This window comes from Saccopteryx bilineata, chromosome 4 (assembly GCF_036850765.1).
Source record: "Saccopteryx bilineata isolate mSacBil1 chromosome 4, mSacBil1_pri_phased_curated, whole genome shotgun sequence".
Lineage (NCBI taxonomy): Eukaryota > Metazoa > Chordata > Mammalia > Chiroptera > Emballonuridae > Saccopteryx > Saccopteryx bilineata.
The window spans coordinates 103,306,195-103,329,864 of record NC_089493.1 but is presented as its reverse complement, the minus strand read 5'-3'; the positions used below and the strand labels follow the sequence as shown (position 1 = coordinate 103,329,864).

Below are 23,670 nucleotides of genomic sequence, written 5' to 3'. Positions count from 1 at the left end.
AAGCACATGTAAATCAGCTGGTGTTAGGAAATCTTTGGCATTTATCTAGTCAATCAAATACTATTCCCTGGGCTCCAAGTTTATATTAAAATCTGATTTACCTTCCTAGGTCTTATAAACAAGAACTAAGATAATCTATGACAAATGACCTCCAGGGAAGTAAAAGATAATTTTGGTTTTGATTGACCTAAATGGATTCTTTTTCTAAGAAGCTTTACTAGAATAACCTCTTGCCTGTTTAACCCTGCTATGCCAGACACACTGATCTCTGATCTTCAGAGCTGAAGTAAAACAGCTACTTTTCCTGGTTCAGGTCATAAAAGCCTGGCCCTGAGGCTTCTTTAGTTAGCTAATAAAAAGCATAAAAAACAACTCCTTGAATAACACATGAGTTTGGGTGGTGTCAGGTAGATGAATTTTGGACTCTGGTGATCTAAGGAGGCCAAGGAGTCCAAGAAAAGGGCCTAAGATTTGTTTACTGTTATATTAACTTCATATTGTTGAATAATATGATCACAATCTAGAATATGTATGATGTTTTTTTTCCTTTTTTTTTAAAGATTTTTAAAAATTTTTATTTAGAGAGGAGAGAGAGTTAGAATGAGAGAGAGAGAGAGAGAGAGAAAGGGGGGGAGGAGCAGGAAGCATCAACTCCCATATATGCCTTGACCAGGCAAGCCTAGGGTTTTGAACCGGTGACCTCAGTGTTCCAGGTCAACGCTTTATCCACTGCGCCACCACAGGTCAGGCCCCCCCCCCTTTTTTTTTGAGAGAGACAGACAGAAACAGGAAGGGAAAGAGATGAGAAGCTTCAGCTTGTAATTGTGTCACTTTAGTTGTTCATTGATTGCTTCTCATTCGTGACTTGACTGTGGGTGGGGGGCCCCAGCCCACCTAGTGACTCCTTGCTCAAGCCAGTAACCTTGAGTTCAAGCCAGAGACCTTGGCCTTCAAACAAGCAACTTTTGACTTCAAGCCAGCGACAATGGGATCATGTTTATGATACTCCACTCAAGCCAGTGACCCTACACTCAAACTGGTGAGCCCGCCCTCAAGCCAGATGAGCCAGTGCTCAAGCCAGTGACCTCGAGGTTTCAAACCTGGGTCTTCAGCGTACCAGGTAAATGCTCTATCCTCTGTGCAATACCCAGTTAGGCTAAGTCACTCTTCTTTTTTTTTTTAATTTTTATTTTTTATTTATTTATTCATTTTTTAGAGAGGAAAGAGAGAGACGAGAGAGAGAGAGAGAGAGAGAGAGAGAGAGGAGAGACAGAAAGAGAGAAGGGAGGGAGGAGCTGGAAGCATCAACTCCCATTATGTGCCTTGACCAGGCAAGCCCAGGGTTTCGAACTGACGACCTCAGCATTTCTAGGTCGATGCTTTATCCACTGCACCACCACTCTTCATATCGTATAAATCTTTTGCCTTTTCTCACTCTTCTTCTTCCTCTTCCTCTTCCTCTTCCTCTTCCTCTTCCTCTTCTTCTTCTTCTTCTTCTTCTTCTTCTTCTTCTTCTTCTTTTTTTGTATTTTTCTGAAGCTGGAGACAGGGAGAGACAGCCAGACAGACTCCCGCATGCGCCCGACCGGGATCCACCCGGCACACCCACCAGGGGGCGACGCTCTGCCCACCAAGGGGCGATGCTCTGCCCCTCCTGGACGTCGCTCTGTCGCGACCAGAGCCACTCTAGCACCTGGGGCAGAGGCCAAGGAGCCATCTCCAGCGCCTGGGCCATCTTTGCTCCAATGGAGCCTTGGCTGCGGGAGGGGAAGAGAGAGACAGAGAGGAAGGAGAGGGGGAGGGGTGGAGAAGCAGATGGGTGCTTCTCCTGTGTGCCCTGGCCGGGAATCGAACCCGGGACTTCTGCACGCCAGGCCGATGCTCTACCACTGAGCCAAACGGCCAGGGCCTTCACTCTTTTTTTTAACATCTACACAGAGTAGATGAATCTGTGCAGATTTGTTCATTTGTTATTGATGGGACATGTAGGCTGTTTCCAATATTTAATAAATACAAAGAAATATGCAATACACATCCTAGTGTATTTATTTTTCTGCCCTCATACTATCATTTCTGTAGACTAGATCCCTCAAAATGTTTTTCTCTTTTGCCTGACCAGGCAGTGGAGCAGTGGGTAGATAGAATGTCTGACTGGGATGCAGTGACCCAGGTTTGAAACCCCAAGGTCACCGGCTTGAGTGTGGGCTCACCATCTTGGATGTGGGACTTGAGAGTGGGATCGTAGACAAGACTCTATGGTCACTGGCTTGAAGCCCAAGGTTGCTGGCTTGAGGAAGGGATCATTCACTCTGCTGTAGCCTCCAAGCCAAGGCACATATGAGAAAGCACTGTCTCTCTTTCTGTCTCTGACATACACACACAAAGTTTTACTTTTTATCATCAGGGGGAAAATCATTTAACACAGAGAGATAGCAGAGGATAAGGCTAGGAGGTTCTGAAGTCAGGTTTTTTAGATTCAAAGCCCACCTCAGTTGTTTACCAGCTGTGTGACCTTGTACATGTTACTTAATCGCTGTAGGTCTTAATTTCCTCATCTGTAAATAGGAGACAATAAATTATCTGCCTTGTAGGGTTGTTAAAAAAGATTAAATTAATTAGTGATTGTAAAGCATTTAAAAGGGTTTCTGCAGCTGGTAAGCTCTGTATGTGTTTATAAGTTAATTTTAAAGGTACCCTTTCCTGCTCTGGTATACCAGGACAACACCCTTACCAACTGAGCTATCTAGCCAGGGCCATTCTAATTTATTTAAAAAAATATATATATATATTTTAAAGATTTACTTCTTCTTTATTCTTTTTTTTTTAAATTTAATATATTGGGGTGACTGGTTAAAATTATTTAGGTTTCAGGGGTACGATTCTATAATACATCATCTCTATATCGTGTTGTGTGTTCATCACCCCAAGCTAACTTTCCTCCCATCACCATTTATCCTTCCTTTACCACACCTACGACCCCCCCCACCCTCACTTGCTTCTTCCCTATTCTTTATTGCCAATACCTAGGCCCTTATTTCTACAATGCTGGAGGACTTCAACACCTTTCCAGCTAATCTTCTTGTCTAGGTAGCTCCTTTTAGCCATTCTGAACACTCTTGCTCTATAATCATTCTTTCTAAGACTCTAAGTTTTCCAGTCAATGTTCTAGTACAGAACTTGTTAGTTACTTCAGCCTAAATTTTGCATGCCCCGTGAACTTTAGCCCTTACCCTCTCTACTTCTTTTTGCTTAATGTGACTTCTTTGCTTGGGGAACAGGTTCTCTTCATCTCAGAACATACAACTTTTGGTTGTAATGTTTTCCTTCCCTTGCTGTGTCCACATTCTACCCATTCTTCAAGGTCCAGAAAGAATGCCACTTCCTCCTTGAAGATTTTCCTGGCAGCTCCAAGTCACATGCATAGCTCTCAAATAATATTCTCATGTTTTGTAGTTGGGACAAGATAGTGGAATACCCTTTTCTCTTGATCTAACCATTACCTGTGATAGGGGGACGTGTGCTTCAACATATCTGAAATGAAAATCTGTAATTTCCAATATACTGGTTCTTCAAATTTAGGAAGCAGTTTCTCTGATTTCTTAAAGGAGCATATCTCAAATACTATCATATAATATTCATTTTTGTTTGTTTGTTTAAAGGATGAAATATACAGTAAGAGGGTCTGGGGCATGGGTTTATCTTTCAAATCGAGATAGCTATATTCACATTACCAGTTCATTATGTCGTAACTATCTCCAAGTACGTCTTATAAGCAGACATGTTTTATTTTTAATGTGTGTGAAAGATAATGTTTGAGGAGAATGGCCACGGTTATATTTGAGACCACAATCGCAGGAAAGACTCAAAAGCGCACTCCGGGTGCTGTCGCTTCCCGGGGACACCACAGGACCTGAATTTATGCTTTTTGGAGCGGCAGTTTTCACATCTGTACGATGGAGATAATACTCGGTATTTACTTCCCAAGGTTGTGGTGAAAGGATTTGTTTCTCCTAGTCTGAGGGGCGGCTTGCCTCCAGGGACCGAAGGGGGACACTTTCCTCCCGCGACGCACTTCCGCGCACGAGGAGACGCGACCAGCGGGGAGGGGGTGAAGCCGTGGCGAGGTACGGGTGGCCGGGTGTCCGGATGGTCGGGTGACCCGGGCCGGAGGGCCGAAGCTTTGGCGTGCAGCGTGGAGCCTCCGGCTGGGGGCACGCTAAGTGAGTAAGCGCCGTGCAAAGCCAGCGGGGCACGCGTGCACCAGTGTGCGCGTTGCTGGGAGCGCGCTCGCATTGACAGCGAAGCGTACAGGCGTCAGGACGTACAATAGAAAAGCGACAGCAGACCGGGCCCGGGAGTCCGAGGCCCTGGAGGCCTGAGCGCTCCGGCCGGGCAGCGACACCTCCGGCCGGCGGGCGCCCCTGCGCGGCTGGCCGGCTGGTCTCCGCAGCGCCCCACGTGGCGGACCGCCGGGTGGCCGCAGGGAGAGCCGGTTTGCTCCGCCCCGCCCCGCGGAGCTGGCCTGCCCTCCTCAGCCTCTCCGCCCAGCTCTCGGCCGACTCTCCTCCCTTCCCCCTCCGCGATCGCGATGGACGCGGCCTCCCCCCGCCGCCGCCGGCAGCACCGCGCAGGCCTCTGAGTTGCCGGGCCGGAGGAGCCGCGTGCCGGGGCCGGGACGAGCGCTGGCTTTCGCCGGTCGGGGGACACTCGTTTCTCTGTCACCAGGACCCCGCGGAGGAAGGGGAGGGGCGCGGCGCGGCTTTTCCTGTACCGCCTGCCCGGCTCGACCTGTGCGGCCTGCGGCTTCCTGGGAACTCGAGGGCCGCGGCCGGGCCTGGCTCTGCCCGCGGCCTGCTTGGAGCTGGACCGGAGCGATTCGGGACGACTGGACCGGGTAAAAGCTTGAGGGAAAGGGAAGCAGGGAGCTCTGCGTGGTCAGAAGGGCCAGGCCTGGCGGCCGAGATCCAGAGGCCGGGCAGCGGGCCGGAGCGAGACCTGGGCCCCTGGTGAGGTCGGCGAGGCTGCTGCCGACTCACCGCTTGGCCCCTTTGTTTCCCTCCCGCGGCGGGGCCCGGCTTGCCCGAGCCGGAGCCCAGGGCGGTTCCTCTTGCCCTTCAGAAGGGTTCGCTGCGCGGCCAGGCCAGGGTCGACCCGCCGGGGCTCGGGAGCTCCGGGCGCCGCTCCCCAGAGACCCCGGCCTGTCCGGCGGCCTCCTGTCTGGCACGCGGTCCTTGCTGCTGCTTCTCCTGAAACTCCCCCTCCTCCGGGTCACAGGTAGCCAACTTAGCGGGGTTGGGTGCCAGGAAACCGGAGCGCGGGGCTCGGCCGGCCGGCATGTTGGGCCATCCCTGCTGGTCCCCGCCGTTGGCTGCCTGCCGGGCCCGACTCTGGGTTCTGACACCTGCGTCGGGGTTCCGTGGGACCCAGAGCTGACCTCCCATCAGGCCCTTACAGGCTACTTGCCTGTTGGAGCTAGTTCTCTGTTTTGTGTTTATTTTATAATATGTTTTTAAACCAACTGCTCCGTTCTGTGGGGATGGGGAACGAGGGCATGAGATTGGCCTATATTCTGATCCGTGACGTTTTAGTCCATTGCATTTGCTTTTAGCATTTCTTTTTAAACTTTTAAGAACAATTGAAAAGACTGCCAAAATTCGTAACCAAGTCTTTATTCGTAGATAGATGTTGTATCTAATTATCGTTTTGTCTTTGGACATCTTAAGAATGGCAGTAAATAAATTGAGAAGTCAGCAAAATTTGTGAATTTTAGAGATAAATTTAAAGCAGAAACTTAATTTGGAGGGCTGTTGGATCGAAGTGCTAAAAGTCTGAATCTAACCTTAATCTGAAGATCAGTTTTGGGGGGAGGAGTAGGAGAAGAGTTTGCTGGAAAAAAAGAAGCTTTAGTAAGTAAGGTGTTCTTTGCCTTTTGGCAGGGACGTTAGTGATAGCAGTGGTGGCATCCGAAGCTTGTTTGACTGTCTTTGACAGAGAGCTCTGGTTTCCAGTTAAGCAGCAACCTAATCAGCTTATACTCTTGTGCAAAACTGGTTTTATTTACTATGATACATGAACGTTAAACCCAAGGCATAGGGAAAATTGGAAAACTACATTAAGCACTATATCCAAAAACATACTTAATGATTAACGAGTCTTTTCTAATTCCTAGGAGGACATCACAAAAATTTGGTTCCAGCCTATGTAAAGAAAAAAAAAAAATTAAACCCAAGCTGATCAGATCGGGACATTTAAAGGAAGTTTTCTTCTTTACTTTATAAATTTAAGCAAAGAGTCTTTAAAAAAAAACATGGCAGATGTGGATCCAGATACATTGCTGGAATGGCTACAGATGGGACAGGGAGATGAAAGGGACATGCAACTAATAGCCCTTGAACAGCTATGCATGCTGCTTTTGATGTCTGACAACGTGGATCGTTGTTTTGAAACGTAAGTACACTTATTCATCTTCCTTTGGGATTGCTGTAGTGACATCTATCTGTTTTCAGCCATTTTCTGAATTCAGCTTGTGTAGAATTTTCTTTAGAGACTTTTAAAGCTATCTTTAAAAAGTTTCTGTAGGGTGCTGGGTATGCAACATAATTGAATGACAAGATAACCTGGACATGTTTTCTTTGAATATATGTACCCTGATTTAATGATGTTACCCTATTAACATTAATAAAAATTTATTTATTAAAAAAAGTTTGCAGTTCTGCATTTACAGTTTTTTGCAAAGTCAGTTGAGTAATGATAATTGTGATGACACAGATATGTGTTTGTTGAATGAATAGGCATTAGTAGGGAATACAATTTTAACCTATAGCTTGATTTATTTTCAAAATATATTTTGAACTGGGAAAATATGGATACTTATCTTTCTTAAAGGTAGCTATTTCTGTACCAAGAAATTGACTTGAAATTGATGTGGAAATATAGATGATAATGAACATATGTTTATAACTGCCCATTTTTTCATAGGTATTAGGTCATGACATTCTACTTTTGTTAGAGTGAATCATTGGTTTGTAATTTCAGTTTGGAGGGTATAAATTGGATGTTACGTATATGACATACTTTTGGAATAATAGAAACAGATTTTGAAGTTTGGAGGCTTTAAACAGTTTTATTCAGAGTTTAAAATGTAGAATTTGTGCAGAAGTATAAGAGAGAATTTATTACTGGTTAGCCATTAATGCCATGTTTTTTCTCATGTGATACTTGCCTAGTAACCATTCTTCTGAATGCTGAACATAATTTGCTTTTACTGTTTATTTTATATATCTATTTACAATTTTGAATTCCAATAAGTAAATGAAAACTCAAGTATTTCTTTATCTGTATTAATACCACTTTAAGGTAGTTAATAGAAAATGTTTGAGATGTTGACATAAAATTTGGTGTAAATCTAAAAAAAAAATTTTGGTGTTAATCTCAATTTCTTTGAGGTGGGAATAAAGGCTATATTACTAAATTGATAAAGTATTTTTAATTGTCTTAATTTTGAATGAATTATTAAAGATGAATTAATAAATTTTTTTATTTTTGTATTTTTCTGAAGTTGGAAACGGGGACACAGTCAGACAGACTCCCACATGCACCCGACCGGGATCCACCCGGCACACCCACCAGGGGGCGATGCTCTGCCCATCTGGGGCGTTGCTCTGTTGCAACCAGAGCCATTCTAGTGCCTGAGGCAGAGGCCATAGAGCCATCCTCAGCGCTCGGGCCAACTTTGCTCCAATGGAGCCTTGGCTGCGGGAGGGGAAGAGAGAGACAGAGGGGAAGGAGAAGGGGAGGGGTGGAGAAGCAGGTGGGTGCTTCTCCTGTGTGCCCTGGCCGGGAATCGAACCCGGGACTCCTGCATGCCAGGCCGATGCTCTACCACTGAGCCAACCAGCTAGGGCCTAAATTATTAATACTTCTTAGTTGTAAATCTCATTAAAGCAGTATACTCTTATAATAAAAATGCTTACATACAAAGATTCTGAATCACAGTCTGTTAGTGGCCCACTTATATCAACTAGCTTTTGTAGTGACAAACTTTGAGTACTTCCTTGAAACTTGCTTTAGCAGGATTTGTAGAAAAGTGAAGTAGATTTTTGAGTATTCACAAGTTTCATTAGAGCATCTCATTAACCTGAAAATTACTTTTGGTATTTTAAAAAAATAAGTCAAATCACTATCATTTTTTATCTTCGGTTAAGTACTAACATATAATAGAAGTATGTTTTTAAAGATTTTAAAATCGAAGCCAAAAAAGAAAAAGATTTTATTTATTGAATTTTAGAGAGAGGAGAAAGAGAAATTGAAAGGTAAGGGGTGGAAGAGTGGGAAGTATCAACTCATACTAGTTGCTTTTCATATGTGCCTTGACCAGGCAAGCCTGGAGTTTCAAACTGGTGACCTCAACAGTCCAGGTCCTCTGTGCCACCACAAGTCAGTCCAGTAGAGACATTAAAAAAAATTATTGATTGAGCCCTGGCCGGTTGGCTCAGCGGTAGAGTGTCGGCCTAGCGTGCGGAGGACCCGGGTTCGATTCCCGGCCAGGGCACACAGGAGAAGCGCCCATTTGCTTCTCCACCCCTCCGCCGCGCTTTCCTCTCTGTCTCTCTCTTCCCCTCCCGCAGCCAAGGCTCCATTGGAGCAAAGATGGCCCGGGCGCTGGGGATGGCTCTGTGGCCTTTGCCTCAGGCGCTAGAGTGGCTCTGGTCGCAACATGGCGATGCCCAGGATGGGCAGAGCATCGCCCCCTGGTGGGCAGAGCGTAGCCCCATGGTGGGCGTGCCGGGTGGATCCCGGTCGGGCGCATGTGGGAGTCTGTCTGACTGTCTCTCCCTGTTTCCAGCTTCAGAAATATGAAAAAAAAAAATTATTGATTGATTTTTAGAGAGAGAAGAAGGGAGAGAGAGAGAGAGAGATCAATTTGTTGTTTCAATTATTTATGCATTCATTGGTTGATTCTTGTATGTGCCCTGACCAGGGATTGAACCCTTAACTTTAGTCTATTGGGATGATACTCTAACCAAGCTACCCAGCTAGGGAGTAGTAGAGGTATTTGTAATGGTATTAGTTATAAGCATTACTACAGCCTGACCTGTGGTGGTGGAGTGGATCAAACATTGACCTCCTAGAGTGCTGAGATTGCCTGTTGGAAACCCTGGCCTTGCCGAGTCAAGGTATATACGAGAAGCAACTACTACTGCGAGTTGATGCTTCCCCCCATTTCTCTCTTCTCTCTCTAAAATCAATAAATAATATATTTATTTTAAAAAATGTGTTACTATATTAAAATTTTTAAAGGACATTTTTAAAACGTAAAACTCATCTTTATATAAAGAATCCTACCATCCTAATGACATTATTCTTTCTATTTTCCCTTCTAGGCTTTATTCATACTTGATATAATATCATTATAAGAAAGGAAATTAAAATCATGTGATTTATATTTTTTATTTGTGAAGTTAAGGTATAAGAGTATTTCAAATTGGAATTTTCAGCTCTCTCATGTATCATATCAATAATTTATCAAAAAAATAGACATTTGATTAAATTTGTGCTTTTTTAGAAAATATTTTACTTATTGATTTTACAGCAAGAGGGGGAAAGTGAGAAGTATCAACTCATAGTTGCTTCACTTTAGTTGTTCATTGCTTGCTTGTTGTATGTACCTTGACCAGGCAAGCACAGTGTTTCAAACCTGAGACCCCAGCATTCCAGGTGTATGCTTTAGCCACTGTGCCACCACGGGCCAGGCTGTGACTTTTTTTTTAAATTATTTATTTTATTTATTTATTTTTTACAGAGACAGAGAGAGTCAGAGAGAGGGATAGACAGGGACAGACAGACAGGAACGGAGAGAGATGAGAAGCATCAATCATTTTTTCATTGCGCGTTGCAACACCTTAGTTGTTCATTGATTGCTTTCTCTTATGTGCCTTGACCGCGGGCCTTCAGCAGACTGAGTAACCGCTTGCTGGAGCCAGCGACCTTGGGTTCAAACTAGTGGGCTTTTCCTCAAATTAGATGAGCCTGCACTCAAGCTGGCGACCTCGGGGTCTCGAACCTGGGTCCTCTGCATCCCAGTCCGATGCTCTATCCACTGCGCCTCCGCCTGGTCAGGCTGCTAGTCTTTTTGAGGTTAAGGAATATACATTTTCTGTGAAGCTGGGATGCTTCTTATTAATTCTTGAACCTGAGGTGTAGTGCTCTAGAAAGTAAAAATCAGGTTCGGGGTTAGGTTTTAAAAAATTTTTTTTAAGATTTTATTCACTGATTTTATAGAAAGAGGAGAGAGAGGGGAGAGAGAGTGAGAAGCATCAACGCATAGTTGCTTCACTTTAGTTGTGCATTGATTGCTTGTGGTATGTGCCTTGACCAGGCAAGCCGAGAGCCTCAAACCTGTGGCCTCAGTGTTCCAGATTGAAACTGCAATCACTGCGCTACCACACGCCAGCAGGTTCCGGATTAGTTTTTACTTTCATCTGTGATATGTCACTGAGTTAAGTTTAATATGTTTTAAATTTAATGTAAAAGATGAGGACTCTTGCATTCACGTTAAAATGGACAATCATCATATGTATATTGTCATAAATAGATAAATGAAGTATTTCTTCTGGGAAGAATGTAAGATCTCCCCAGAAAATCTAGAAAATGGAATATTAAGGATAATGCTTTTAGGTACTAGAAGATTCATTCTATTTAAAAATAATAATTTTGCTTAATTATGAGGGCACAAAAGGATATACAGTAAAAAGTAAGTCTCGGCCTGACCTGTGGTGGCGCAGTGGATAAAGCGTTGACCTGAAAATGCTGAGGTCGCCGGTTCAAAACCCTGGGCTTGCCTGGTCAAGGCACATATGGGAGTTGATGCTTCCAGCTCCTCCCCCCTTCTCTCTCTCTCTCCTATCTAAAATGAATAAATAAATTAAAAAAAAATTAAAAGAAAAAGTAAGTCTCTCCCTTTGCTGTCTGCTGGCTAATCAGTTCACTTCACTAGAATAGCCACAATTAGTCATTTTCATACTGTATACCTATGAGAGAGACCCCAAGGAAGACTGCCTTGAGTCTGGATTCCAAAGTTGTTGAATCAAGAGGTAAAACCTCCTGTTGTATATTTACAGTAAAAGATAAATAGTACAACAAGACAAGGCTTTTTTTTTAAACCTTTTTAATTGTCTTATTTTATGTTAGGTTAGAGATACAGTGATGAACAAAACAGGTACAGTCTCTGCCCTTATGGTTCCTAGTAGTCAAGTAGGGAAGACATATTAGTAATTATAAAATTGTGCGTATACATTGTGATCAGTGCTATGAAGGAAAAATTTGGGGTTCTGTGATGGCATATAGCAGCGACATGACCTGAAGGGGTGAGGATGGTTAGAATGGCTGTCTTGAGTGTTTTTTCTTATAGTTATGAAAGGTATGTAAGAGTTTATGAGATGAAGTATGAGGAGGTGGGGTAGAACAATGTTCAAAAGGAAGGCAGTGTGATAAATTTGAAGTGGGATTAAGTATGGCATGATTCAGGAACCTGGGCAAGGAAAAGTTGCTTGAGAGCTGGGTCACGGTCAGATGGAAGTCTTGTGTATGCTAAGTAAAACTTTTAGTTTTATCATAAAAGCAACGGGAAGGTATTGAAGTGAAGTGAAAGAGTGATGTGATTAAAATTTTCTTTTAAAAACGTCTGCTTTATGGAGAATAATTGAGAACTAATGCTTGCAGATGTAGTAGATTACGATCCAGAGAGAGGATTGTTGTAATAAACAGAAATAAATGGATCGATTTGAGACACATTTAGGAGGCAAAATAGGACTTGGTGAATGATTGAATGGGTATGAGAGAGAAAGGAGGAGATATCATGGATGACTTAGGTTACAATGGATGATGATACCATTCAGTGAAAGAGAACACCAAAAGTGGCTGGGATTGTGGGTTTAGATTTTGCTGGATTCTCATATCTGCTTCTGCATTCATTCTGTTACATTATGTTGTTTTGATTGAAATATATGGAAAAACACCCCACCCTCCATAGATGTAGTTAGAAAATGGGAGGAATGTTATAGTGATTTTTGTATAACAATAGATATTCTCCTTTGATACCATACCAAAACTGGGGAAAGGATAGTTTCTTAAGGATTAGAATGTGGATTCTGAAATCATATCAGTGAACTTTTCGTAGTGTTGTATTAAAATCTTTTGGTCTTTCTTGTACATTGAGTGAATTTTTAACCCATGTTTAAGTTAGTAAAGTCATATATCGGTCTTGTGAAAAATACTGCTCTAATGAGTTATACAGATATTCTAAATTGACATGTCATTCTACAATCTCAAAAACACATTTGCTAATGTGACTACTGATTTCTTCAATCTTTAAATATTGGGAAGGGAAGCTGTCACTTTCATGGTAGCAGACACAAAGTTTTCCAAAATTGTAGTCTTTGCTTGAAAACTTGAATTTTATCAATTGCAGCAAATACTGTCAAATTGTTTTCCTTGAAGTTGAAGGCTTACTTCATTAATTTTTTTCCCTTTTGATTTCAGGGAGAGAGAGAAGGCATCAGCTGGTTGTCTTACTTTGTTGTCATTTAGTTGTGTACTCATTGCTTGCTTCTCCATGTACCCTGACTGGGGGTTGAACCAGACCTAGCCATGCCAGGAAGACACTATCCACTGAACCACCTGGCTAGGGCCTTACTTCATTATTATTTTTTAGACAGGGGTGGGGGATAGAGAAGCATCAACTTATTCTACTTAGTTGTATACCCCATTGATTGCTTCTCATATGTGCCCTGACCAGTACTTGGATTGGCGACCTCAGGGTCAAGCCAGCTCTCTTGGGATCCAGCTGGCGACCCTCGGATCGAATTGGTGACCTCAGCGCTCTAGCATGATGCTCTGTCCATTGTGCCATCAACTAGAGCTACTTTGTTAATTTGTCAGAAAATGTTCACCAGATATCCAAATCTGAATAACCACAGTTTGTCTGAAGTTCCTTCAAGTAAAAATGTGTTGTATGAAAAAAGTGGCTAGTTAAGCTCTCTAAAGGTTATAGAAGTATTTTTTTTTTGACACAGCTATCATTCTTTGGTATGCAGAGGTACTTTATGCTTTTTTCCCATTTCCTTAAGTAGAATATTAAAAACATTAGTAAAACTAGTGACTTTTGCTTCATCAAGGTTATTCTGTAATGACACTGGTTTTTGAAAAAATTTAAATTTAAATTTATTTTTATTGGTTGATTGATTTTGCAGATGAAAGGGGGAATGGGGCATAAACATTCATTGGTTGATTTTTTTTTTTTTTAACAGAGACAGAGAGAGAGTCAGAGGGATAGACAGGGACAGACAGACAGGAACGGAGAGAGATGAGAAGCATCAGCCATTAGTTTTTCGTTGCGTACTGCGACACCTTAGTTGTTCATTGATTGCTTTCTCTTACGTGCCTTGACTACGGGCCTTCAGCAGACTGAGTAACCCCTTGCTTGAGCCAGCGACCTTGGGTCCAAGCTGGTGAACTTTTGCTTAAACCGGATGAGCCCACACTCGAGCTGGCGACCTTGGGGTCTCAAACCTGGGTCCTCCGCATCCCAGTCTGACGCTTCATCCACTGCGCCACCGCCTGGTCAGGCTCATTGGTTGATTTTTATATCTGCCCTTACCAGTGATCAAACTAGCAACCTTGGAGTTTTGGGATTAGTCTCTAACCAACTGAGCTAACCAGCCAGGGCGGAACTGGTATTTTAAAAATCTTTAACGCCAGAGTTTGGTAGTACAGATTAGTAAGTAATACAGTTTAGTGCCTCCACCTTGATTTATACTAAAGCACCAACAGTTTTATCCACCATTGCTTTTACATCATTAATTTACACGTCAACGCAGGAAAGAAAGTGATTCAAGAAGAGAAAGGACAGTTGAGTTGAATATAGCAAGAGAGGTCAAGTAGGGTGGGAGACTAAGGTGTCCTTTGGATTTAATAACATTCTCAGGGTCATTGATCTTAATGAGAGCTCACTAGAGTGGTGATGAGGGTCATATACAAGTGGGTTGAGAAGTAAGTACGGAGTGAAGAAATGGAGACTACAGAAAACTTTTTTTTTTTTTTAGAGACAGAGAGAGGGATAGACAGGGACAGACAGGAACGGAGAGATGAGAAGCATCAATCATTAGTTTTTCGTCATGACACCTTAGTTCAGAAAACTTTTTTGAGAAGTTGGATTGGAATTTGGGGGTATGGGCTTTTCTTTTAAAAGTCAAAGTGATAGGAGAAAGAATGGATAATCCATAGTGTTAAGAATTCTGAGAAAGCCTGACCTGTGGTGGCGCAGTGAATAAAGCGTCAACCTGGAAACACTGAGGTTGCCGGTTCAAAACCCTGGGCTTGCCTGGTCAGGGCACATATGGGAGTTGATGCTTCCTGCTCCTCCCCCCTTCTCTCTCTCTCTCCCCTCTCTATAATAAATAAATAAAATCTTAAAAAAAAAGAATTCTGAGAAAGGGGAGAGAATTAAAAGTTTAATGTGCATAATGTGAATTACCTGAGGATCTTGTTAAGCTGTAAATCATGATTCAGTTGATCTGGTATGGTGCCTAATCTGCATTCCTCATGTTCTCCCAGCTGTTGGTTAAAAAATCTTATATTGTATAGCAAAGTTCTGACCCACTGACTGAGAGATAAGATTTTTTATTTTATTATTATTATTATTATTATTTTGCATTTTTCTGAAGCTGGAAACAGGGAGAGACAGTCAGACAGACTCCCACATGCGCCCGACCGGGATCCACCCGGCACGCCCACCATGGGGCTACGCTCTGCCCACCAGGGGGCGATGCTCTGCCCATCCTGGGTGTCGCCATGTTGCGACCAGAGCCACTCTAGCGCCTGAGGCAGAGGCCACAGAGCCATCCCCAGTGCCCAGGCCATCTTTGCTCCAATGGAGCCTTGGCTGCGGGAGGGGAAGAGAGAGACAGAGAGGAAGGCGCGGCGGAGGGGTGGGGAAGCAAATGGGTGCTTCTCCTGTGTGCCCTGGCCGGGAATCGGACCCGGGTCCTCCGCACGCTAGGCCGACGCTCTACCGCTGTGCCAACCGGCCAGGGCTATTTTTTTTAGCGTGGGAAAGGGAGAAGGAGAGAGATGAGAAGCATCAACTCACAGTTGCGGCACCTTAGTTGTTCATTGATTGTTTTCTCATATGTACCTTTATGGGGGGAGAGTAGGGGCTCCAGCTGAGCCATTGATCACTTGCTCAAGCCAGCAACTATGGAGTCATGTCTGTGATCCCATGCTCAAGCTGGTGAGCCTGTTCTCAAGTTGGTGACCTTGGGGTTTAGAACCTGGGTCATCAGTGTCCCAGGTCGATAGAGAGATGTTTTAGGTAGTGTGTTTCTTGTAAAACCAGGAGGGTGAAGAGGTTAGATGCAGATGTTTTAGGTTTGATCATAAAAAGTTGAAGAGATTTCTGTCTGACATCTAGTTTTTTCTTGAAATAGGAGATTTTATTTATTATTATTTTAATTGATTTGAGGGGGTAGGAAGGGAGAGAGAGATGGAGGAGAGAGATGAAAAGCATAAACTTATGGTTGCTTCACTTTAGTTTTCATTGATTGCTTCTTATACTGCCTTGACCAGGGGTCTCAAGCCTCAAGCTGAGCCAGTGGATCCCTTGCTCAAGCCACTGACCTTGGGATCATGTTGATGATCCCGCATGCATTCAAGCCAGCAATGCTGCGCTACAGGTGGTGACATTGGGGTTTTGAACCAGGGACTTAAGTGTTCTGGGTCAGCGCTCTGTCTACTGTGCCACCTCTGGTCAGGCTAAAGTAGGAGTTTTTAAAAAGAATAATACCTAAGATCGGTATGGGGAAATGATTATGCTCAGATAGTGCTACTAGCTTCAAAACAGATACAGATATTCCTGCCTGACCAGGAGGTGGCGCAGAGGATAGAGCATTGGACTGGGATGTAGAGAAACCAGGTTTGAGACCCTGAGGTCACCAGCTTGAGCCCAAGATCGCTGGCTCGGGCAAAGGATCACTGGGTCTACTGTGACACCCCCCCCCCTCAAGGCACATAAGAGAAATCAACCAATGAACAACTAAGAAACCGCAACGAAGAATTGATGTTTCTCATCTCTCTCCCTTCCTGTCTGTCTGTCTGTCCCTCTCTCTGACTCTCCCTATCTTTGCCACAAAAAAAACAACAACCAGATATTCTTGGTTCTAAGCTAATTATACCCAGAGTAATAGTCTTTTTTTTTTTAATTATTTATTGATTGATTTTTAAAGAGAGAGGAAGGGAGAGAGAGAAACAACTGATTTGTTGGTCCTCTTTGGATGATTCTTATATGTACCCTGATGGGATCAAACCCACGGTTTTGCCACATCAAGACTATACTCGGGCCTGACCAGGCGGTGGCGCAGTGGATAGAGCGTCAGACTGGGATGCGCAAGGACCCAGGTTCGGGACCCCAGGATAGCCAGCTTGAGCGTGGGCTCATCTGTCTTGAGCAAAAAGCTCACTAGCATGGACCCAAGGTCACTGGCTCGAGCGGGGGGTTACTCAGTCTGCTGAAGGCCCATGGTCATGGCACATATGAGAAAGCAATCAATGAACAACTACGGTGTCGCAACACAAAACTGATGATTGATGCTTCTCATCTCTCTTCGTTCCTGTCTGTCTGTCCCTATCTATCCCTCTATCTGACTCTCTCTCTGTCCCTGTAAAAAAAAAAAAAAAAAAAAAAAAAGACTAGAACCAACTGAGCTATGAGCTACTGAACCAGGGCCAGAGTTATAGTCTTAAAATATTGATTTAAGTCTACCACTCACTTTTACAAAATCTTTTGACTTTTTTAGAGAGAGAGGAAGTGGAGGGGAGAGATAGAGAGAGATAGGAACTTAGAGCTGTTCCTGTATGTGCCCTGATTAGAGGTCTAACCAGAAACATCTGTGCTTCAGGACAATGCTCTACCAACTGAGCTATCTGGCCACGGCTAAACTAAATTTCTTGAGACAGGGATTATTTTCATATATCAAATATTTGAGTATCTACTAGGTAATAATTACTGGGCTTGGTTGTAGGAAAGCAGGTAAGTACAGACCCTGTTGTCAAGGAACTCATGTTTTCATTGGGGAGACAGGTAAATAGGAAAATATAGTTTGTTGGATGATTTTTTTTTTAAATAGACAGATATAGGAAGGGAGAGAGATGAAAAGCATCAACTCATAGTTGTGGCAGTTTAGTTGTTCATTGATTGCTTTCTCTTATGTGCCTTGACCGGAGGGCTCCAGCTGAACCACTGTCCCCTTGCTCAAGCCAGTGACCTTGGGCTTCAAGCCAGTGACCATGGGGTCATGTCTATGATCCCAATGCTCAAGCTGGTAACTCTGCACTTAAGCTGGTGAGCCTGTGCTCAGGCCAGTGATCTTTGGGTTTTAAACTGGAGTCCTCAGTGTCCCAGGTCGACGCTCTATCCATGGCGGTAGCACCTGGTCAGGTTGATGGATGCTTTTTTTTTTTTTTTAGTTCATTTTTAGAGAGGGGAGAGAGAGAGAGAGAGAGAGAGAGAGAACGGGGGCGGGGGGAGGGCAGGAAACATCAACTCCCATATATTGGAGGCAAGCCCAGGGTTCTGAACCTGCAACCTCAGCATTCCAGGTTGACGCTTTATCCACTGCGCCACCACAGGTCAGGCCTGATGGATGCTTTTGATAGATGGGATTCACTGAAGCCTTTGAAGTTGGTCTAAGGCAGGTTTTTTTTGGAGAAGATACTTTCTGATTTAATTCTTAAAATTTTTTTAAATTTAATTTTATAAGTTGCCTTGAAATGGAATACAAGTGAAAAAGAGGAGAAAGGTGAGGAGTGTTTTTTATAGAGGGGACATGTGCAAGGGCATGAAGATCTGGCACCTTTAGAGAAGGGTGGGAATTTTGAGTAGTTCTGTTTGGTAAAGCAGGAGTGGAGTATTTGTATGTGAAGGGGTGGAGAGGAGCAATGAATGAGGCAGATCACAGGCAGATCTGTAATCCTGATGATTTTGATATTTTTCTGAAGGTATTACAGAACTGAAGAGGAATTAAGCCGATATGACAGTATCAGATTTGTGTTTTAGAAAAATAACTTGGTGATAGACTGGTGAATGGACTGGAAAGACTAGTGAGAGATTCTTCTTTTTTAAAATAGAAAAAAAAAATCCCCCCCAATCGATTTGAGAAAGAGAGATGAAGCAGGGGAAATAAGAGAAACATCAATTTGTTTCACTTAGTTGTTCCATTAATATACTTAATTGTGTATTCATTGATTGCTTCTTTTTTTAATGTGAGAGGAGGGGAAATAGTGAGACAGTCTCCTGCATGTGCCCCCCCACCATCTACCTGGCCCCAGTGTGTGGAGTGGATGATCTAGTACCGAGATATTTTTAGCACCAGAGGCTGATGAGAGCTTGCTCAACCAGCTGAGCTATTCTCAGAGCCTGGGGCCATGCTCAAACTGGCTGTGGGAGATAAAGAAAGAGAGAAGGGGGAAGACCTCTGTGCCCTGACTGGGAATTGAACCCAGGACTACCATATGCGGGGCCGATGCTCTATTCACTGAGCCACCAGCCAGGTCTGATTGCTTTTTTCATCTGCCCTGACTGGAGGTTGAACCGCGACATCTGGGGCTCAGGGTTGATGCTTTACCCACTGAGCCATTTGGCTAGGCTAAGAGATTCTAATTAGGAAGCTGTTGCCTTAATTCAGGTAAAAAATAATGAGGGTTGGAATTCAAGGGTAGAAACAGATACTGAACAGATTTAGGAGGTAAAACCATCAAGGTTAGGTATTGTATTTTACATTTAGAAACAGAAGTTTGGAGAGATTTTTTAATTTTATTTGAGTGACCAAGTAGATGGTAGGTTAGAGAATAAGTAGTTTGGTTTTTGGCAGGGAGTCTCTTCTGTTTGGGGCAGGTTGTGTTTAATGGTTCCGAAACATCTCCAGATAACTGTTGACAGATGAGTCAGCAGTTGGGTCTGCAGTTCTGGGATTTAGACGTGTGGTTTGGACTAAAGTCTAGACTTGGCATTTTGTGATACTATGTTTGAAAAGATGGAACTAGGTTCACTTTTTCTGTGTTGTAGGAAGGTGGGAGGCTGAGGAGTTCATGAGGGGGATGGATATTCAGCAGAACTTGAGTGTCCCCTGTGTGCAAAGAAACCCTGCTGGGTGCTGTAGGAAATAAATCCCTATTCCTAATGAGTTATAGGTTTTTAGGAGAGTAACAATGGATAACAGAAAATAAAATATAAATTGTAAAGTAAATTAAGACAAAATAACAGGAGTCCTGTTCTGAGTAGTTAGGAAAGGTAAGTCTGAAAACTGAGGAAGTGACAGGCTGAGACAGGAAGGATGACAAAGAGGCAGCTATGGAAAGAGTTGGGAGAAAGCATTTTAGGCAGAAGGATCGGCGTACACATTAAAATCTTTTCATTTTTTGCCTGACCTGTGGTGGTGCAGTGGATAAAACCTCAACCTGGAAATGCTGAGGTTGCCTGTTCGAAATCCTGGGCTTGCCTGGTCAAGGCACATTATGGAGTTGATGCTTCCTGCTCCTCCACCCCTTCTCTCTCTGTCTCTCTCCCCCCCCCCCCTTTCTAAAATTAATAAATAAATAAAAAAATTAAAAAAAAAAATCTTTTCATTTTTTGTCTGTCTCTCTTTTTTTTTAAAGGTTATTTTTTCTTTTAACTTTATTTATTCATTCTGGAGAGAAGAGAGAGAGGGAGAGAGAAAGGGGGAGGAGCAGGAAGCATCAACTCCCATACGTGCCTTGACCAGGCAAGCCCAGGGCATCGAACCAGCGACCTCAGTGTTCCAGGCCAGCACTTTTATCCCACTGCGCCACCACAGGCCAGGCTCTGTCTGTCTATTGATTGAAAACCAATACCTTCAGTTTTAATATAACACCACAGGGTTCATTCTGTTTTTCTCTTTTTAGATTTGCAACTCTATTCTACAGTGAGAAACCTGGCTCCTGTTATCCTAAATATATTTATTTATTTGATCATTTCCCTTATATGTATCAGTTGCCATTACTGGGGCATTGCCCTGCACAGATGCACTCTTCACCTTGCTTCTGCTTTGATACTTTATGCCAGACTGACCTTCTCCTTTCTCTGTACTAGTGCTAGACAGGTCTCTTATGTAGATGTCTAAGTGGTGATTTCAGTACTCCAAACATGCTTTGAAGTTGGCGTAGGTGAGGGTTGTAAAAGGATGTCAAGAAAAGTGGACAAATTTATCAATAGAATACGAATCTGAACCTATAAAAGCTCTCCTAATTTAAAAAAAATTTTTTTTCTAAAATATCTCCTAATTTTTGTGAGCAGTATATCTTAGAGGAAATTTGGTGGGATTTAACTGATGGATTAGATGTTAATGTGAAGAAAATGGAAAAAATTAAGGGTGATCTCAAGTTTCTGTCTTTCTGGATGATCGAGACATTTAAATACAAAGTGGTGATTTGGGAGTGGAGACACTCCACGTTTTGTAAGCGGGCTCATTTTAAGCCCATAATTCTTTTTTTTTTTTTTTTTAGATTTTGTTTATTGATTTTACAGGGGGAGGAGGAGCGAGAAGTATTAACTCATAGATGCTTCACTTTAGCTGTTCATTGCTTGCCTGTCATAATGTTCCTTGACTCAGGGTTTTGAACTCATGACCTCCTTGCTCCAGGTTGATGCTCAGTTCACTGTGCCACCACAAGTCAGGCGCCTGTGGTAATTCTAAATGGAGATAGTGATATGAATCAGTTGGTCTGGGGTGGAGATAACAGTTTGAGAATTTTCATACTGTGTGATAATATTTATATCCACGGTGTATGAGCTAAGTTTGGAATAGATGAGATCAACCAGAGAGAAAAGAAAGGAGTGTTAGTACTGAAGCTACAGTGGAAAACCAAGGGGGTCATAAAGTTGAGAAAATTCAAAAAAAGTATGGAATACTTATTGCAGTCAGTGGAAGAAATGCATCAGAATTATTGGACATTATGTTCATTTAAGGTTGGTAATTACAAATTTCTAGTGAGATCAGATTTCTTGATTATATAAACATTGTGTTTTAGTTAATCCCTATTGACTTAGATTCAGACCCAGGGACGGTCATGGTTGTAGCCCAGGGAAAAGGTAAGGGACTTGAGGGGCTTGCTCATGGAAAGTGATCAAGTGCTTTGTGAATAAACATAAAGCTCAAACTGAATGCAAAGACTGAGTTTAGTTGTCTTTGATCCAGGGGTTTCTTTGGAAATAGTAAGAAATTCCCTAAACATGTAAGATAGTTTTAAAGTCTTATATGTTTATATTATAATGGCTATATTAAAGCAGGGTATCTACCAGAGTATGTTAGGACATACTTGTTAGTAATTTGTCTTAGTTTCAGTATGAATTTTCAAGTAATATAACTATAGTTATTTTAATATTCTGTATTTTTTAGAATTTATTAATATTGGCATGTTTTTCCTTATCTCTTTGTTCAGTTTACAGTTAATTTGCATTGTTGAGATTTTGTAACTTGGTACTAGGTTGAAAATTAGTTATTTATATATATATATATGAGTGTGTGTGTGTGTGTGTATGTATATATGAACAAGCTTAAATATCTTCTCATTGTTGAAAAGTAACTGAGGAGCTAAGAAAAATTCCCCCCCTCCAATAGCCATAAATAAAACAGATATTTTATACTGTTCATTTAAAAAGTTCACAAAGCAGGTTTCATTATGGCTGACATGAAAGAAGCTTTTATGTGTGCAGACCAGCTTTATTTTTCTCTTAGAAATAAAATTAATCACAGTTAAAATCTGAGAACCTATGTTTAGAACGTTTAAAAAAAATTGATCCTTTAATTATACTTATTCAGGAAATTCATCACAGCAGGAACATTCTTTCCCCAGATTTGTGAATATGGACGACATTCCCATGAAATATCTAAACTAAGTTATTGTATTCCCCATGTATAACATGCACTCCTTTTCTAAAAATTTGGGGTCTGAAAACTGGGTGCATCTTATATAGTGGTCGTAGATTTTTTTTTACTTGCATTTCCCTCTTTTTCGCACTTGTTTTTGTGCTTATTGTTGAAGACAGTGATTTGTCATTAGACGCAGATGAGGACAAGCTAATGGATGAGAGTGTTGTTGTTTTTTTGTATTTTTCTGAAGCTAGAAATGGGGATAGACAGACAGACTCCCGCATGCGCCCGACCGGGATCCACCTGGCACGCCCACGGGGGGTGGGGGGGCGACGCTCTGCCCCTCCGGGGCGTTGCTCTGTCGTGACCAGAGCCACTCTAGCGCCTGGGGCAGTGGCCAAGGAGCCATCATCAGCGCCCAGCCATCTTTGCTCCAGTGGAGCCTCGCTGCGGGAGGGGAAGAGAGAGACGGAGAGGAAGGAGAGGGGGAGGGGTGGAGAAGCAGATGGGCGCTTCTCCTGTGTGCCCTGGCCGGGAATCGAACCCAGGACTTCTGCACGCCAGGCCGACGCTCTACCACTGAGCCAACTGGCCAGGGCCTTGGATGAGAGTTTTGACAGTGATGAGGAGTTGTATGAATTTTATGATGAATTAAACGAGTTCAATACCTTTATGTAATACAATTTTTTTCAAATTTTGGGCCCCAAAATTAAGGTGCATCTTATACATGGGAGTGTCTTATACATGGGTAAATAGGTACACTAAGTGGTTTTCTTAGTTTTTTTTTTTTAATTGAGAGGCAGGGAGGCAGAGAGACAGGCTCCTGTATGTGCCCTGACTGGGATCCACCCAGCAAGCCCTCTAGGGGGCAATGCTCAGCCCATCTGGGGCTATTGCTCTGTTGCTTGGCAACCGAGCTATTTTAGCAACTGAGGTGAGGTCATGGAGCCATCCTTAGTATCCAGGGCCAACTTTGCTCAAAGCAGTTGAACCATGGCTGCAGGAGGGGAAGAGAGATAGTGAGAAGGGTAAGGGGGTGAAGATGAGGGGTAGAGAAGCGGATGGGTGCTTCTCCTGTGTGCCCTGACTGGAAATCGAACCCGGGACTTACACACACAGGGCCAACGCTCTACTATTGAGCCAACTGGGCACAGCCTATGTTTTTCTTAAAAAAAAATTCTTTTTTGTATTGCAGTTTTTGTCCTGGTTAAGAAATGTGGATGAATACTTTTACTTTTAATATAATGTATATTGTAGATTCATTCTTATTTGATTCAAGGACTGTCAACTTCAACATTTTATTCACTATTGAAAAGCTATTTTCTAAAGAAAATAAATTACTTTTTTAGACTGTGTAATATGACACTTTTACAATCTCTCTTCATCTCTTCAGTTTATTACGTATGCATATATTGAAAGCAACAGAAATGCTTTAAGATTCTGATATGCTAGTCAGTCTTCTGATCTTACCTCAGAAAGGGACTATTTCTTGGTCACAAAGCATTTCCTCCCCAGAAAAATTACAAGTGACTTCTGATGGCCTGGATCTTCAGGTCAAAGAGAAGGAACTCCAAACTGAGACTACATGTTAGTTTTGGATGGATTTGGTAGCCTGAGATGACACTCTGTAATGGGTCCCTATTTCTACAATCTATGGCCAAGCTCTCTGCAAATGGAAATAATTTGTACTGGGTGTTGGGAATGTTTGCTACCTCCTGCTCTCTTTGTG

General features: G+C 42.8%; 1 protein-coding gene across 3 annotated transcripts in view; it reads left to right on the top strand.

Annotated features, from left to right (window-relative positions):
• The first annotated feature begins 4,588 nt into the window (after positions 1-4,588).
• HECTD1 (HECT domain E3 ubiquitin protein ligase 1) overlaps positions 4,589-23,670 on the top strand; it is a 107,917-nt gene continuing 88,835 nt past the window's right edge. For 2 of the 3 annotated variants that reach the window (XM_066277664.1, XM_066277663.1), the window contains exons 1-2: positions 4,590-4,894; positions 6,170-6,447. In XM_066277664.1, coding sequence (XP_066133761.1) covers positions 6,308-6,447 — 140 coding nt within the window. In that variant the 5' untranslated portion in view covers positions 4,590-4,894; positions 6,170-6,307. Of the gene's footprint in view, positions 4,895-6,169; positions 6,448-23,670 lie in introns of all 3 variants that reach the window. The other variant, XM_066277662.1, reaches the window with a different exon arrangement.